This window comes from Centrocercus urophasianus, unplaced genomic scaffold (assembly GCF_019232065.1).
Source record: "Centrocercus urophasianus isolate 14NV4802_14NV808 unplaced genomic scaffold, USGS_Curo_1.0 seq_10, whole genome shotgun sequence".
NCBI lineage: Eukaryota > Metazoa > Chordata > Aves > Galliformes > Phasianidae > Centrocercus > Centrocercus urophasianus.
In genome coordinates this window covers 72,699,111-72,718,243 of record NW_024884142.1, presented here as the reverse complement: position 1 = coordinate 72,718,243, position 19,133 = coordinate 72,699,111, and the positions used below count along the sequence as shown (strand labels likewise).

Below are 19,133 nucleotides of genomic sequence, written 5' to 3'. Positions count from 1 at the left end.
GGAACAAGATTGTTTAATCACTACCTCAAACTTACAATGCAAATACTAATTACTGAGTACCACATCAAACAGTAAATAAGAAGTGCAGTTTTAGTCACAAATGTATTTTCCTGTTCTTAACACTAGCGATCATTTTCAAGCTTCAGTTTTTTCTACAGATGATTTGTTTCAGTAAAAAATAATTTTAAATATCAGTAGCAGCTTTACATTCGTGAATCCTCACATGAAAGAGTTCCTCAGATATCAAATGAATCGGAAACTAAAGGTAGGAACATGGATTTTAATTTCAATCTTCAAAAAACTTTACTATTTTATACATACGTGAGTTTGTCCGAGGACTGGCAGAAATGCATCTAATTGAGACATAATTAGAAACTTTGGCTCACTACAATTCAGAGAGGAAGCTGCTAACTCCGGCCTGTCTCCATTCTATACATAAAGAACCCATATTCATAACTCAGACATCTGGGTCACGTCAAGGGAGAAGCCTTACCTGTGTCTGCTTCATTGCTCGTTCCATTCTACGAGTGCTTCCTTTCTCAAGCTTGGTCCGAAGAAGTAAGGCTGAAGTTTGAATGGCCCAGAACTTTGGCTGAGAGAGCAAACACTGTAGAGAAAACAGCAGTTTAAACAATATGATAGTTCATTTTAAAAGATGCTGAAAAAAGTCAAGTTTTTAACACCATTCTCAAGCACAAATTCTGTCTCCTATTCTGAAAGTAAAATATATGGTTGCATTATTTATTAGATAAAACTAAGGCTGTAAAGATCACTTTTATTAATTTTCATTAGAAAAGAAGGCCATCAAATCAATTTTGTCCTACTGCAACACCGTGCACAGATATCCATATGGTGCACAATGAAGAAAAGTAGGGAATAAACTGCACAAATTGAAGCAGCTACTCACAATTAAAGAAATATAAAGAACTTCATACTGAGAAGTCTGGTTCAGCCTTCTCCACAGCTCACTACTGGATAGTTATAGACAGCCCTGTTTCCTCTCCTTAGCTTTTCCTATATTAAGGTTGAGAAAAACCATTCTCTCAACCTCTCCTTATACTCCAGGTACTTCAACATTTGCATTAACAGCATCTCTATGTTATATTAGCTGAACTTGCTAGGAATCTCAAGATTATTAATGAAGTTCAAGTGTGCCATGACTTGAGAATAACAGCAAGCTTTTGATGTGATAGATGTACAGTGACTAGGTAAAAAGCTTTGCTAAAGGTATGGGAAGTTCTGTCTTTGAATATCCTGCCTTGATACCAAGAACTCAATGCCAATTCCAATGACCAATTTTTAGAAAAACTTGAGAATTACGTAGCCAGTATAACTTGATATTCCTTAACAATATGTAGGTAGTGTGAATTCTTTCCAGAATGGTTTCAAAGTATAACTTCTGTTAGATATTTACTTTGAAAAGGGAGACAGCAGGGAAACTTCCTTGCTAACTTTATTGACAATATAAATATGACCCAGTTTCTCTGAAAAATGAAATTTGTCTATAGATATTTGTAAACTGATGAAAGAGCCCCAGTGGTTTTATTCTATCCCTTTAAAAGTCTCCTAAAGCATTAAAAAATATGCTTATTTGTTTGAAATGTCTCACAAATTTCTGTCATATTGTAATCTATTTTCTTTCCCCCAGTGTTTTTGCAGGAAAGGAAGCAGAAAGAAACAATCTAAAACAAATTCTCTCCAAGCAAAACTACAGTGGGAAGTAAAAAAGGCAACAGCAAATGAAGTATAACAAAAACAGTATGAATGCATGTACCACCAGAAACTTTAACATCAACTGATCCTTCCTCTTCTGACTGACAAGCCCTGAACAAATTGTTTCATGATTTCTAGTTAGCATTATGGTAGTAAATACCCCAAGGCTTCCATACCATTCTAACTGTGCTGAGGACCTGAAAGTACAAGGCAGATATAATTACAGTATTCTATACTGCACAAAATTTTAAGTGCCCGTTTAGAAATTATGATCAATAAATCGGTTGACTGCTCCATATCCCTCCTATCTCATCCACAGAAGTCCAAACCCATATTTTGTTTGGTCTTGAGCCAAATCTCCACTGCAGGAAGCAAGCAAGGCATTCCTGACACAGGACCCAGATTTCTTCAGTGGCCCATTACAGGCAGCTGCTAAAATAAACCTAAAGGGGTTGTTTGGCCAAACACTTGAACAATGCTTATTTTAACTTTAAAAAAAAAAAGAAAAAGCTACTTTTGTGAGAAAGCTTCACTTTCCTCCAATTTTCTCCACTATTGACATTTTGTCAAATTATTGTTTTTCACTAAAAGGGAAGTTTTCCTCTGCTAAATGATTGTTAGACCTGAAGCGAGCACTGTGCCCTGCCAGTCCAAAGGGCCATTTGCACTCTGGGGTGCAGCAGGGCCAGCACTGCCACCAGGCGAGGGGAGGCACTGTGCAGCCTCACAGTCTTTCCTATCCTGACTCCTGACCAAGGATCCTGGGTTGCAAAAGATATTTATAAAACGAAATGCAAGGTATATCTGCTGTACAGTTATGAATGAATGAAATACAGAAGTTCTCTAATAATTCATTGCAATAAAAAAGCCTCTGCAATTGCCTATGACAATGAGAAACAAGCCTATTTTTCAGTTTAGAAAAGGCTGTAACTTTATCCACGTTGAGTTTGGTTTTACATCAGAACTCCAATGCTCACATTTTCACAACATAATTATATGGTTAAAAACAGCACAGGCACAAAGAAAAGATCAAAAGCATAAATGTAAAGGATACAGAGTATTTACATTTGAGGACTTTTAAAGAATAATTTCAGAACCTGTACCATTAATGAGTTTTCATTTTACATCCAACTTCTCCACATTTTCTAGACCATAAATGATCTGTCAGTTGCAAAGCTTTATATTTCCACTTCAATCTAATCTTAGACTTTATACTTTTTAAACACATGAAACAAACAACAACAAAATCAAGATTATGCAAGTTTTGTCAACAGATAAGTTTACTGTTTTGTATCAAAGACCAATAAGAAAATAAATAACAAACAACATACCACTGAGAATCCTCAAAAGTTGATCTGTTCTTATTTTAAGGAAAGAACAATGAAATAAAGAAAAAGAAAAGCAGGAAAAATACATGGAGAAAAAAAGGAAAGATTTTCTGCACTGAATGGAATGTTTTTGCATGGGAAAATTCATTATTCCAATTCTACCCCACATTTCTTTCCTACAAAAAAAAACCACAAACGTTTACCTTCCTCCCCCATCATTTCAATGTGTAGAAAGGAGATACTACCAAAACATCACATAAAACTATTCCATTCAATGTATCATTCTCACCTGGTAAGTGAATGAAACAATATGAACTTCAAAGTCTTATCAAAAGTAGTTTGCAGTCTAATACTACATCATAACTTTCCTAATATCCTGGTTACCATGTAAGAAAAAAACAGCAGGTAGTATCTGAATTGTGAGACAGGTGGTTATTACAAATGACATTCAGATCAAACTCAATTACAACAGCTTTGCAAAACCTGGATTAACTCTCAGGTACCATTATTCAGCCCCATCCTTATTCAGAGGTTAATCTAGGTATGATGCACTCCCTGATAACTCCTATAGCTTTCTGTTAAAGAAACAGAGAAAGAGTGGTTGTGGAAATTGCAATATCTGTACAAAATTCAGAGCAAGCTAGCAAGAATCTTCAAGGAGGTTTGTGCCACCAATATGCCATATATATATCATAGAAACAAATGTACACAAGTATTAGTTGGAAAGTTAAAATCTTGGTTTTAAGGAAACTAAAAACAGAGAAACCTGCTTAAAGCTGAAAACCAAGAATATAATGTATGTAAGGTGAAACTGAAAAGTAGACCTAAAATCCACACCAAGAAGTGTCAGTCCCCCCACAATACTGTGTGGTCTATAGTTGACAAACCAAACAAAAACAGTCTTTTGACAGGCAGACAATTGCATTAGTCAGGCATAACATACAGAAGATTCAAGTTCTTCAGCGGAACACTTCTGCACGACTCTATTACCAAACACAGGATTTCCTGTAGGAATTCATTCTGATATCTGAGCCAGGAACAGGGCTTGTTGGAGATGCTAGACAAGAAGCTGAAAGAACTGAAGTTGATTACTTTGTAACTGCAGTTCTATACCATTTGAAAAATTTCTGATTTTCTTCCTCATTATTACAAATCTATGCTTTAAACAAGCCCATTTTACTATTATTGTGACTTGCTCACTGATAAAACACTGATAAACACCTATTTAAAAAAATCAGTAGCTTAGCAAACTATCATGGTTGCTATGACAGAGCTGTTATTTGAAAATTGGACTTTCAAACTCCAAATACTTAATTGCAACCAGTTGTGGAATTCCCAAAAGTCTGCACACCAGTCCACTGCAGAATCAAAAGCATTCTGCTTATTGCTCAAATTGTGCGGACGTGTTGAAATGACTTAGTTGATTGGCAAGAAGCACCCTGATGGTTACTCCGTTTCTTTGTCCTGCCATCCCTTCCAAAGAAATAGCCTTTAGTTTAGATTCACTCAGGTGTTTGCTGTGATATTCAAAATTACAAGCAAATAGAAAACACTAGGACGGATTTAGGAAAAAAAAAGAAAAAAATCTAATTTCATTAATTACCCATTTCAGTTAACATAATTCATGACCTTTTTGTTCACCTTCCCCTCCTCTTTATCTAGTGAGGATGTATCAAGCTGTAGCCCAATACGTAGTATGAATTTACTTCCCAGAAGCCATACACAAGTTAGTTTCCAAATTACTTATATGGATTAATTAATAATTATTATAATTCATCCTGTTTCATATACTCAAGGATATTGTTGCAGCATAATTTTCAAGAAATCATCCAGATAATTAACACGGAAATATTAATTCTGGAACAGAACTAAGGGCAACACAACTTCAAAACTCATTTTATGATTTCCTGAAAGAACAGAAAATATTGTGGCAGGAAGGTTCAGCCTGGACTGCTATACCACCAACATCCACTTCTGAAGTTGCAGGCTAACATAATACAACAGGAGGCATTACTTTCAGAGCAGCAGCAATATATAATATTTGAGCATGTATGACATGCATTAGCAAAAGATCTGTATTTTTCCTCTATCAGGTCTTCTACTGATTTTATTGAGTTACATCAAAACATCAAAGCATGTTACAGAGTCAATTGTGTGACCACTTCTGTTTTTTTTTTTTAATGTCTCTTCAAATTATCACATTTTGAATGTTATCTTTTTACATATATTGTGTTTGACATCAGCTAGGTAAATTACAGAGACAGGCAGAAATCCCAGAAGTACTAAAGCAACAAAGGGGAAGATTTACTTTCCTGCACTGGCCAAAACATCAACATATGCCCAGTGCCATTTTCCAGCATTACTTTAATATTCCATATATATTTCAGTTGGTTTAGACCACACATTCAGTGTGTTTTTTCCAAAGTCTAAAGCTCTAGTGCATGGCAATGGTTTATTTTGGTCTATAAAACTAATCCTGGGACTGCACAACTAAAATAGCTTCTCACCAAAACAGGTGTTAGCTGATCGTGAGCAGAGCTGGGCTTACAGCTCTTAGGTGCAGCCATTAGAAATACCTTTCAATGTTTAAAAGTCAAGAGCAAGGCCAAAACACCATCAGCGATCCATACCAAAGGACTGGCTTAATTAGAATGTTATTTTTAACATTTACTTTGTCTAGTCTTGTCTGGTAGCCTCCACACTAATGCTGTAACATTACATCACTGTAAATACAGAGTACCTTTTGTGTAATTTGACTGACTTCCTCTGAAATTTATCATATCTGGAGGTAGACAGAATAAATGCATTATAGGAATTACTCAGTAGCCGGCATAATCAACTCGAGTTAAGAGACCAGCACAGTTCTCTATCTCTGAAATACTCCAATACTCTAGATGGGAAGGCTAACAATTTCACTCTAACTGCTTAATGATTTATTTTTTTTTTTTTTAAACTTTAGTATAACACTGTTCTGTAGCAAATAGGTAAGCTCCTGACAGCATTTACCCAATGGAACCCTCACATTCCATCTTTCCTATTACTCTAAATATATTTCTCCATGCTGACACTGCTTTTAAAAAATTACTTTATTCCTTCTGATATCCACCTTTCAAAGAACAGCTCTCCCTCTGCCCCTTAACTGATGGGAGGTCAGCTTCTAAACTCTGATGGTTTTTGTGCTATTAGAATTCATACGAATTCAGGCAGGAAAGCCTTGAATTTAGCTCAAGTATTTTATGTAAGTGTTGGTAAGAGGAAGATTCCTTTAAAAGTTTGTTTTGAACAAGCATCAACTTCAGGTGCACCTTAAGTAAGCCTATTACTATGCACTGGCATTATAAAAAAGACTAAGTTCCTAGCTAAAGCATCTAGGTTAAAAGCCCAGCTGAGGTACATGAAGCCAACAAATCCTCTAGATCAGTCCTAAATAATTTTTATCTTCTAGTCTCAGATGTCATTTGGTTGTCGTGACCTTATATTGTGGCTACAGACCCCTCTGGAATGATTGTTTCATTTGAATGGTGGAGAAGAGCATGCTCTGAAGAAAGACTTCCGGTGGATTTCAGGATGGGGAAAAAAAACCACACACGAATCCTACCCCACTTCAGATGCATCTCACATACTAAAAACTATAGTAACAATGCAAGTGTTTATAGACACTGAAATATCAGTTTCAGATTTATGCAAGTAAAAGATTTAAGTGAATATGAATTACTAACCCCATTAATGAATTGAAACGTCTCCTTAAAAAGAGCAAACATCTGCATCGCATGCAATCCTTCATTTTGTTAGTAAGACAATCAATCATATTCCTGTAGATATCACTTCAAAAGTCACCCAAAGAAAGCCAAGAATATTCGCTATGAGAAGACTACACATTGCTGTACATATACTGAACATATTGGAAAGGGATACTGAAAAGAGTCACGCGTTAAATTTTTTTCTTCAAAATCTGCTACATGCAGCAAACACTAACAGCTCAACTCTGCAAGAACACTGCAGAGATTATCGTTTGTTAACTGCTCAAAATACTGTTACTAATTCATCACAGATATCAAGAAACTTCAGCACTTTTCTTCACCTATTTCTCATGCATAACCTTTAAAGGAACTATTTCCAAAGCAAAACACCACAGCTTCTTCCCATCTATAAAATGAGATTATTTCTTCTCTTTTGTCAAGTCAATACTCAAACTTTGCATACTTAAGTTGACAAAATCTCTTAAACTCCCGATAAAGAAAAATAAAGCTTTCCCAAAAGAGAATATCCCCAAACTTCCAGCTTCTTGTTGTTCATCTTGTTTTTCTCCGAAATAGGCAACACAAGGAACATTCAAGTAAAATAAGGCTGCCTTACCTGGTCTTAGATCTTGAAAGAATCATTAAAGAAAACAACCAACTTCCCTTTCCATTCTGCATGGATGTCCCATTTAGAACCCGAAGTCATCCCTGGGCAAGCTGACTGCTGCACTGAATTTTAATTTTGAACAAAAAGCAACATATGAAATGCCTATATCCTCTGCTTTTCCTACGAGATATAAATTTTGTTCTGCATCTTTCTTTTTTCCCCCTCTTACTTCCATATACACTTATTCAAATACAGGAGAAATATCAAAGAGACTTTCCTCTCCTCCCAAATGCACTTTTCAGTAATGTACAGGGAAATAGTTCAGCACTTGCTAGAACAATGTTTAAATCCAAAACTCAGTACGTATCTGTTTCTTCTTCTTCTTCCTGCTAGTCTTTATTACATCTTCTGAATACACATCAAGAATTTCCTCAGCTTTTTCATAAGCTGGATGTTTCTATGAGTTTTCTTGGAAAATCTCCTGTCTTACTTCATATTCATAACCTTGAGACTCAAACATGCAAATATTGTATCTAGTGAGAAAATGAAATTAAGAGAGTCATTTGATGTAGACAAAAAATCTGATGCATCTAGTCAGAAGCAGAAGAAATACAAGGATGTGATGAATGCCATTCTAGCTAGCTGTGAATGCAATTAATAAATCAACTTGTCTGATAAGGCACCAGGCAGAAGGAATTCATTAACTGTGGAAATGTAGCATACTCAGGTGAGTCCCACTCACATGTTACAGATTACAGAGAAGAAAATGTCAAAGCAAATGAGCATTATAGAAACATTCTCTTGCAAGGGATGCTTCATATGTTCCACAGAAAAAGTTGCATGAAAGGAGTATAAGGATTTACACTTAGTGAAGAATTTTCAATGGAAATACTATAAGACTCAAAGTTTTGTCTGAATTTTAATGTAACAAACACAGAAAAGCAAGCTCACATTAGCTCATGTGGACTAAAAATAAACTGGGAGACACCTGATGAGCTATAACATGCTTCTTTAATCCTGCGCAACAGTCCAACATTTAACTCGCACACATACAGGCAGTAACATTCAGAGGAGCTTACGGAAGGAACAAAAACTACTCTTTAAATTCATTTTAGCTATCTGAAAAAAATCAACTCAAATTGGGGTCTGCTAGAAAAAAAATGGTTTTGTGTTTTTATTCTTTTTGGTCCTTCTATTAAATTCCAGTGGTATTATCTGAATTCTACTTACACATCCAAACTGTAAGATCTATCCCAGGTGACAGGAATTGTTTTAATTTTCTTCTATATTAATAGGCATCAGTGGGCTGATATTTATCAAGTCACCAAGAGCTTAACACTCTGCAACAATATCATGTGGTTTCAATATTCTAACCTCTTCCAAAAATTTTAAGGCAATATTTTTTTGTGTTCCTTAAGCTGTTTTTTGGTTTGTGTTTTTGTTCTTTTTGCTTTGAGACACACATTCAAGCTCAGAAGTAAGTTTTCCTTGGAGGCTCTCAATTTTATTTAAGAAAAGGAAGAAACTAGAAAAGGAAATGTCATGAAGAAAGAAGATACTATTTTATTTAATAGAATCTGCTTGCAATGACTAGCAGAGGGTAAGCCACATAAGATGAGGCTCCTATTTTCACTTAGAATGAAGTCCAGCCATTTTACTGACACTTGCTGTATTGCGCCAAACCTATCACTTACGCTGAAAATAACTTCAGCCAGATTTGACTGTAGTAGCATTGTCTTTTTCAGGTTTGTGGTTTGGACCTACTCCTGAAATAGCATGAGTACAGACTTCCACACCACATCATAGTACTGCATTTATTTCCTAAGGCCCAATCTCAACAGCAATAAATCAGGTTTTTGGATTCAAACGGCTAGACCTTTAACTCTTTGGTAGTAGTGATAAGGGTTTCCTTACAATTTAAAAAATACTGAATTGCCCTTATCTATTCAGCTTCAGGATTTTCCTAGCCTGTGCCAAATTTCTAAATACACCATGTGCTCTATTGACAGTATCTTGAAAAAAGAAAACCATTAAAAAATTGCTCTCCGCACAGGTAATAGAAAAGTGAATTTGTCTTAAGAAGTGCTGGATGTGTTTCACAGATAGTTTCAAGACTATATGCAATTACATGCATTACATGGACTCAGACTCTGTTTAACCTCAATAAACAAAGCAAATAATTAAAAAAAAAAAAAAAAAGAGTGGAAGATCAATCACTGTCAGTGAAGAATATTTCCTAATATGTTCGATGCAGATTGACAGTGAGGGAAAAGAACCACGCGACCCCTACAACAGGTATTCTCTTGGACACTACCACAGCAGGTGCTTAATTCCCCTGTGCTACTTGCTCCACTGAACTCCCAACTTTGCCCCTAATCTTACTGTGAACATTCTGGGAACAGGCAGCATAACAATTTATCTGCTGCTGATTGGAATTTATTCCTCAGAGTCAGTTATAAATTTTCTTTCTTATATTTCCAGTATTGCTGCCTTTGTCTACAGTCTGGAATCATGATTTGTCAATGCTTTCAACGTTTTTAATCCTATTCATTTTTAATCGTATTCTTAATTTTGTTTTAAACACTTCAAAAAAATCAGTCCTACCTAACTCAGCAAAATAACAATGAGAGTGCACATTAAGATTCCTGTTGATTTTTTTTCCTGCTTATTTGCCTCTTTGAGCTGCTCAGGGGAAAATCCAAAGCTCTCTGGGCCACCAGAAAATCCTTCAGGCCTGACAGAACCTACATCCTCCTTATGTAACTCCCCAGAGTAGTGGATTTGTCTGCGCTCCCCCCACCTACTCATATTCATGAACTCACCACTCTTTTTTCCATAGCCTGTCAATAATAATTCCTGTTCATTTGGTGTGGAAGACCTGGAAGAGTAGTGCTTTATGAATTGCTGCTGGTTAATATACTGTACATATTCAAACTTTTACCTTTACTTTTGCAGTGACAACTTCAGGACAAATATTCATTTGCTACAATTATCCTTAAGATACTTTAACTGAGTATCTTCTGCCAGACTGGAAGGCGGGGGTAGCAAAAACACTAATTCTCAGATAGATCTCTAGTTCAATCGTAAGAATGATACAATACAAGGGAGCCTTAGAAGTTCTTCAGATCCCTCAGTAAAATGCATACAATTATCATCTTGTAAAGAACCAACTTAAATGTTTCCCTAATTTCAAAACTTTCAGATTAGCCAGTGGCATAGCAGGAATACTTTGATAGTCACATACGGCTTCTGCATTCCAAAAATGTTATATGTGAAGTCACCCTATAATGATATTAACTAGTCAAAATCAGCTATTACTTTTTTATTCCTGTGACAAGACAGACAAGAAAACTTAGTAAGAATGACTTATTTAATCAGTGATTTATAGTAAGTCTTACACTGACTTTACTATTAAGCTATATCAGAGCAATATATCAAATGTTATGTACACACGTGTGTGTGTATATATATATATAATCAGTTCGGAAAACAGCTGTGTGTAGGGGAACGGTGAGGCACAGCAGAGGAAAATCCACATACTGCCAGACAGGATTCTACAGAGTGTGCCATATCTGGTTTTCCCATTTTGGATGCCAGCATCCACCACAGGAATTTTGTCTACAACAGTCTCTGTAATTCACAGGTCTATGTATTGCAAGACTTGGGGTTCGCAAATAAGCATAATGTTGAAAGCAAGAGGCATGCCTCAATTACTGTTTGGTGGGTTACACTGCTATATTTGGAGTCTGGAAGTGACAATTTCTGTGGGTGTTCTAGGGCAGTCTCAGCAGATTCCCAGAAAAAGATAATGTTAACAAGTCTCCAAATCCATTAAAAATATTTGGGTTCCGATTCCTTCCAGTTCCTGACTTCACCACTAGAAGTGTTCTGTCTCATTAAAGAACTACTGTTCCCACTACGGGCAAGAGGATCAAGTTGCTGGAGGTCATCAGCAGTTTGGCATTAAACTTTATATGCAAAAGTTGAGTTTCCAGAAGCAAAACAAAGTTGCAGCCACCTTCCTTTCTGAGTCTGAAGACAAAATGACCCTGAAAATAGACCGACTCCTTAAGCAGTACACAAAAACCAAGAAGCAAAGGAGTAGAAGTAGGGGCATATAAGAAGGGAAGGAACTAGGAATGATGAGTGCAAAAGCGAAGGTCAGATATACAAATGGGAAGTAAGAGCTGACAAAGCTTAACTGAGGGGAATATGGCCTGCTGAAGAAAGAACAGCTAAAGAAAGTGGGAAGCTGCCACTGGCAAACATTAACACTGGAAAAAATGAGCGAGACTGTTAGAAGCATGAAAGAAAAACTTGTCTGAGTGTGCAAAACACTCAGTAACATTCCTAAATCTGACAAGGTTATGTAGAGAGTTGCTGTACTCTAAATATATTTACCTAGAGACCAAAGGTAAAGACCATGTCTGGGTTAAGTTTAGACTTGAAAGAAGTAAAAAGCATGAGCTGTAATGGACTGAGATGCAAGGAAAGTCTAGTACCTGTTCAGTTGTACTAAGCATATAAACAACAGTAGTTTGTTAAAATAATTACGACAAGTGAGTGAAGAAGCTATGAATGTTTTCTTCAATATGTAAGTCACACCCTTTTTAGTTAAGAACCCCTAAACTTTTCATTTTCACAGTTCTGTAGAGATTCAATAGACATAAACTATGTCTATTATTAGGTAGGGGAAAGATACAGGAAAATAAATACATTCACTGCAATTCTCAGAGAATAATCTGTAGGATAAGAAACAGTCTTATTTCAGCATTTAACCATCTTATTGGTATCTGAGTCTTACTAATGAGCTACTGAACAGCTTAAAATCAGTAAAAGCAATTCGCTAAGTATTCTTATTTCCTTTATTCTAAAAGTGAAAGAGTTTCTACTGACATTACTGATATATATTAAAATAACAAACAAGTGTTCAGTTTTAGCCAATAATAAACTGAAACGGAATACAATATTAATTTGAGGAAATTGCAAATACATGTGCTGTTTCTCTTTGAATGTTTTAGTTCTGAAATCAAGCACCTCATTTTACAATGCTTCTAGGAGCGAGAGAGCAGAAAGATCTTTCACAGTCCATTTTTAGCTAACTGTAAAAGTTCGCTCTCATCTTTTGTCTAGACTATGATAGAAGTCATTACTGAATGTGTTGGCCAACATACACTGACAAATGTACTTAAAATCCAGCTGACAAGATATGAAGTCTTTCAGGAAAAAGTGCCAAAGATCCAACTTAACTTGCTTAGGGATTATACAGGCAGGGAAGTGAAGTCTTCCCAAACACATCAAAAACATACTGATATCCAGCTCCATGATTTTTATTTCAGTTTGGAAAAGGTTTCAAATCTCAACTTCACAGATAAAAAGCATTAACAAGTGATGCATTTAAGCATTTTACTAGCACTTATTGGAACAGTCTTCATAACTAACAGCCCCACTTGCCACTATCAAGCAGCCAATCCAAACACGTCAGAAGCATTTATGCCATATCATCGCATCATATCTACTACTCATATTAATTTTACAGAGTAAAAAAAGTCTGAGTTTTCACACAGTAATCATGATGCCCATTTCTGGTATACATCAGGAACCCATAAAATACATTGGCATCATTTTTATTTCCTGACGCAGTGATCTAATAGGCACTTTATGCAAACTAGTTTCTGAAATTTTCTTGCATATGTGCTGTCACAAATCATTTTTCTAAATAACCATTTGCATATCAATATGACAATTATCCTAGTAAAATACATTTACATATGAAGCATAATGGCAGAATACAGGCTTTTCTTTTCCCTTTTAGTCATAATATGCAGTTTAGTACATGATCAGTACTAGAATTCATGTGTTAAATAAACACAAGTAAAATCAACATATATATAACCTATGTCTATACGGATTTAAAACTTCTACAAATTAAATTGAACATCTTAATGTCTGGTCATCCACACCTCAAAATTCCTTTTTTCTATTTAAACTACCTACTTTAAATAAAAGAAATGAAAGGACATACTATAAAAATACGAGAACTGGCACTGCTTAAACTTTGTCCTTATGCAAGGTAGCAAGTACCATGCTTTTCCACCATGTACTCAAGTTAGCTAAATACTTCTACAAGCACAGCACACTGTGAAAACACATGGCATACCCAAGACCCATATGGGAGATGCAGGACTCAAATGTGGATAATAGAAGCACATAAATGGATATTTTCTAAATCTAAGCTGTAAGAATTTGTTTAGGAACTTTTTCCTAAAATTTATAAAAAATGAACTTTCCCCTTGAATTCTCCTCTCCTAACTAGACCCATGGATTTAGAACTTAAATGCTTTTTCCCCATAACATTCTTAAATTGCTCAATGAATCCTCACAAGAAAATGCCACCTGAAAATCTTTTCCAGTCTTTTGGCTACCTAAAATCTTACACCATTGAAAGAAAAACAAGAAGGAAAAAGCATTATGGTCATTTTCAGACAGAAGCAGATACAGACATTTATGCCTTATCAAGTTCATCTTATATTTTTCCTGAAGCAGTCAAGATGAAAAAATACATCTCACCATAGTTTTTTTTTTTTTAAAAGTGACATTTTAACTATGAAAATGAATCAAAACCAAAACATGATCGAAACACTTCAGACTTTTGCGGGGGAAAGAAAACAACTACATACTTCATGACTGCTATTAAGGGCTATAACTTTCTAATCAAGCTTGTCCTAAATTGTCTAATATACCAAAAAATCTGTTACTTTTTTTTTGGATTTCGTTTTAAGACAGAATAAAGACTGTCTGGGCATTGATACAAAACATGCTCTACTTCTAGTTCAAACTACAGACATGATAGGATCAGAGTAAATTAAACTCTGTTGCTTAGATACAGTAATAACTGACCAGTGAACAAGAACTCAGACACTGATTTTTCAGATGTTACCAGAACAAGGAAGATTAGAGTAATGTTTGATATGTTGGGTTAGGAACGGAACAAATAAAGGGACTGTGCCAGAAATAGGCAGAGGAGATGAGGGCAATACATAGGCTAAGTAAACTTTAAGAATAACTCTTCCTCATATAGTAAAAAAAGAAAACCAGGTTTAATTTCAAAAACCAAAAGACTTGGATTACTCCTTATTTGGTTCTTCTCTTCTCTCTCCATCCAAACAGGCAGATCTGTAATGTATACAACACCACCTCAAAAAGAGAAATGAATACCAGCAGTGATAACCTCTGAATTGAGCTGATTATCAGAATACTGTCATCAAGGGAAGATAAACTGAACAGAGCAGCAAGAATGTCATAATCCCTTCACATGATACACCAAACAGCATTTTCTCGAATGGGGGGTATAATTTCATAGACTCAGAGAATAGCTTGGGTTGGAAGGGACCTCAAGGATCGTTAAGTTCCAACCCCTGTGCCACAGAGAGCATTGCCAGCCACCAGATCAAGTACTAGATCAGATCACCTAGGCCCCATCCAACCTGGCCTTGAACACCTCCACAGATGGTGCATCCTCAACTTCCCTGACAACCTGTTTCAGTGCCTCACCAACCTCTGTGAAAAACTTCCCTTTTTTTCTTTCTTTTTTTTTTTGACTAAATTCTAATAATTACAACTGATGAAGCACATGAGAAGGGGAAGGGAAGCCTGCGAGATGTCAAAACAGCTGTCAGAAGCTGCTAGAAATAATAAGTGAGCTGCTGATAGATAAAAATGAAGGAGGAGAGGGAGAAGAAAGGCTGCCATGGGAAAAAATGTTATTGTCATCACATTTGCCTGCTAAACTTTGCAAACTCCTGGACAAGCAAATAATCCACTAATATTTAAACATGATTTTCATGGTCTTTTTAACCACTGCAGTTTCAGTGAGACAACTGAAATCTATTGCTTGAATAGATCTGTACAAATTACAGCTCTATCTGCACAAAAGAGCAGACTATTCTAAAAAGGAAGGGCTATTCCAAATTTCTTCCTGCTCAGAGATGCAAACAATAAATCAGGAATCATCTCCTGTAAGAGATGATGCAAGCAGAGCTGTGGATTCCATGGATTCAGGGAAGAATGCAGACCACAGAGGAGAACAAAGTTGAAGGAGATGAAAGTGTCAATTATGTTGAAATCTGATACTCAGTAAAATAAAACGACTTCAAACAGAATGTTACATAATCCCAGTTTTGGGATGGAATGCAGACTTCCCCCTTGCCCCGAAACACATGCACTACAGCACCTAGTTATTTCACCCTGCAATACCTAAGCACACACAACAGAACACAGGAGAAATAACTAAAAACACACCAGGTTATTTTTCTATTCACAGCACATTGTAAACAAAGCCTCAGATGCTTTGTGAGTCAGCATCCAACAAACTGAGTTGAGCCTCTGCACACAATGCTTTCATGGAAAGGAGCAATTCTCTTTTGCTTTATTCACTCAGATTTCCCAGTAGCTCACAATGGATCTGAAAACATACATGCATTAAATTAACAGCATTGGGATTGTGACGTTACTAGAAAATGATTCAGACTTCTGAATAAGAGAGCTTAGAAAACAAAGCAAAACCTAAAGAAAAAGAATACAATAGCTTTTAGTTCATTAACCTAAAGAAAAATAAGTCTTACTAGCACTACTACCAGGGCTTTGCAGTGAGAAAGTCTTTGCAGTGAGTGTAATAAACTTGTAACCAACAGAGTCTACTCAAAATGAACTACACTACTTAGAAAAGAAGGAAAGAGACTTTTTATAAAGCCACAAAAATTACAGCAGTAGAGACACATGGCAATCTTAATGAGCTTTTCAATACTCTTGCTGGTTATAAAACAAAGAAAACTGCAGCCATTTTCTCAGCAGAGAAAAATGCACTGCTTTTATTTAAGCTATATAAACAACTCCTCTTTAGAAACCAAATTGGCATGTCAGTTTTAGAGAGATTTTAATAGGAAGACTTAACATTAAAAATCTCATGTGCTGTGATTTGATTGCTCCCTAGTTCCACATTAATATCGCAAATGCAATACAAAAGATGACACAAACAAAGCATTTCCATTTCCAACCTCTCTCCTCCCAGAACTCCTTTCTTAGTGAAAAGCAGAAAAAAAATTCATAAATGTACACACATACAAGTGTGCACTATTATTCTTTACCATGATTTTCAAAGGTACCACACACCATTACTTTCTATTCAACTCAATAAATACACACCTTTGAAAAAAAAAATAAAAATCCATCCAACTGTTTCAAATTTCTTAGTTAAAAAAAATAAAGGCATTTCTTATGGAATAAGTTGCTCAACACAGCAACTTACTAGAAAAACAAAGAAAATTAAGCATTTCCCTCTGGCCCATCTTCGGAATACGCTGTATTCCTTGCATTTTAACAGACTACTCCACATTCTCTATGTCCTTAATCAGACATTCATATTCTTCATGGCATTGAAGGAATAATTTTAGAATTTTCAGGTATTTGTTAATTTATGTTCTCTGAGTGAAATAAAAACTATTACACTTTTTTTCCTCTCTAAGAAAGACATCCGTGCCTGTTCTCCGACCAGTTTTCATCATATTAAAAAGAAACCCAGTTCTCTACTCTTCATAAATGATAGAAATCTCAGGAGAATAACAAACTTAATAACACAATTAAGTTTCCCCATGATCCCCATTTTTTTCCCTTCTCATCTTGTATAAAGAATACAAACACGGGGCTAAGATACAAGAAGCATAGTACAAGAGGTTCTGTTTCCCAGCTTTTTCTTGCTTTTTCTCCTCTGTCCACTATAGTTTAATATGCTGCTGCCACACCAAATCACTTGATTGTCACACACCAAGAAGAGAAAAAAAGCCATATTCCCATACAACAGCCTCAGTGCACTTCACGTTTACCACACAGCTCATCAGCCCTGGACAAGGCAATGTCCAGTGGTAATGTTAAGGACCAGCTGCAGCTCATTAATCATGGATGCTCTGCTGGAGCGTTCTATCAGATGACGAAACCACTAAACTGCTTCTCCTGTACGCAAACTATAAGCTGCAGCACAAACCTTAAGACCTTGTATTGTGGAATATAGTCTTGAACATCAGGGCTTTTGGTTGTTTTCTTTTTTTCTTTTTTCTTTTTTTTTTTTTTTTTTTTTTTTTTTTTTTTTAAAAAACACTCTTCTCCTGTGTAAGGGAAAAAAAAAAAAAAGCAACACCACCTAGAAGTTATTCCTTCCCAGAATTTCCAGAGTTCTAGGAGTAAACTAAGCTAGAAAACCCATGTGTGAAAACGTAGGTTTTTTTTATTGTTTGATTACTAGCATAATATACTTCCCATTTCCTACACAGAAGACTCTGGGGGAAAATAAAAAAAATAAAGGTTACCGTTAAGTAAACCACCAGTAATTCTAACAGACAAGCACTGGATTTCAGAACTGAAACAGTGTTTTTCTTTACCTTTCTTGAAAATGGCTTTTCAACACAACATTCAGTAAGCTAAACAGAAATTTTGCTGAGTATCATATGCAAAACTGTGTCTCTGAGTCAGTTTTTGTATGGTATTTGATCTCTAAATTTTTTGCGTTCTTCAAAATTCCAGTGTGTTATCTTCATTATCTTAATTCCATCAAAATCATTATAAAACTTTCCCTAAACTCTTACATATGAAAATAGTAATTCTCTTTAAAATCAAACATGTAATTATGATTATTCTTATGTACATGAGAGCTCAATTTCTTCTCTTGTAAAGATACCAAATTAACAATTTAAGCAGCAAACAAACCCAAATTTATAGGTAAGTCCAAATATAGGTAAGTCCAGATATAGCTTAATGGCTTAAAGCTAAAATATTAAGCTGATGACTAGTGAACAGATTTGACTAGAACACTTCAAGCACTGAAGTTCAAATTACTTAACTAAAAGGAGCTAGCCCAGCAAAAAAGTTTACATATAGAAGTAAACAGGATTTGACACACCCCCACACCTCGCTGTAAAAAGGTAGCAATAACAACTCTTAGTTAAAGAAGTCAGTACTGTAGGACAAAGTTTCCAAGTGACTTCAATAAACGAACTGCATCAATGTCATCTTTTTGTATTTGACTGCAGTCACTAAGCAGCTCTCAACAGCTTTATCTTTAGGTCTTTATGCAGTTTAAAATACATATATATCTTTAATGATTAGTAATTTTCAACTGGTGCTGATATAAAAGGGAGTCCAGAATGCTTGCTTCCTAAATTACACTTAATATGAGGTAGGACTATGCCATCACTTATTATATATTATATTAATTCACTTATTATACCTTCCCCCTCATACTACCTGAAAATTAAAGAATCTGAAGATCACATACATTTGTTTTACAATATCCAGAGGAACACAATCTCCTGATGATCCACTGATCTGCTATAAGAGCTGTAAGTGCCTTAAAATTTCTCAAGAGTCCTAAGTTCCCTTGAAATGACCTCCTTTCTTCAGGAAAGATAAATTTCAGCAGTTATCAGATGAATGCATGACAACCATCTAACCAGCCTGCAGATTTAGGAATCCACATGTAGGCTGAGAAGATGCCTGCTCACACACGCACACACACAGCAGCTTAAATGATGCTAAAGAAGTTACTGTGGGCAGCACTGATAGAGGGCTCATTTGCCTGTTTCACTAGGTAACACAAAAGCTTGAAAAATATCTTAAATAATATTTCAGTGGCACTTACTTATTCAGCTAGCAGACACCACAGCAACCGCGCTTGTGTTAACATTCATATACATC

At 35.7% G+C, this 19,133-nt stretch overlaps 1 protein-coding gene across 1 annotated transcript in view; it reads right to left on the bottom strand.

Moving 5' to 3' along the window:
• The window catches only part of TTC27 (tetratricopeptide repeat domain 27), a 102,950-nt gene that overhangs the window by 49,219 nt on the left and 34,598 nt on the right, over window positions 1–19,133 (bottom strand). Inside the window, exon 10 of the mRNA XM_042812472.1 lies at window positions 494–607. Within this exon, the coding sequence (XP_042668406.1) occupies window positions 494–607 (114 nt within the window). The remainder of the gene's footprint in view (window positions 1–493; window positions 608–19,133) is intronic.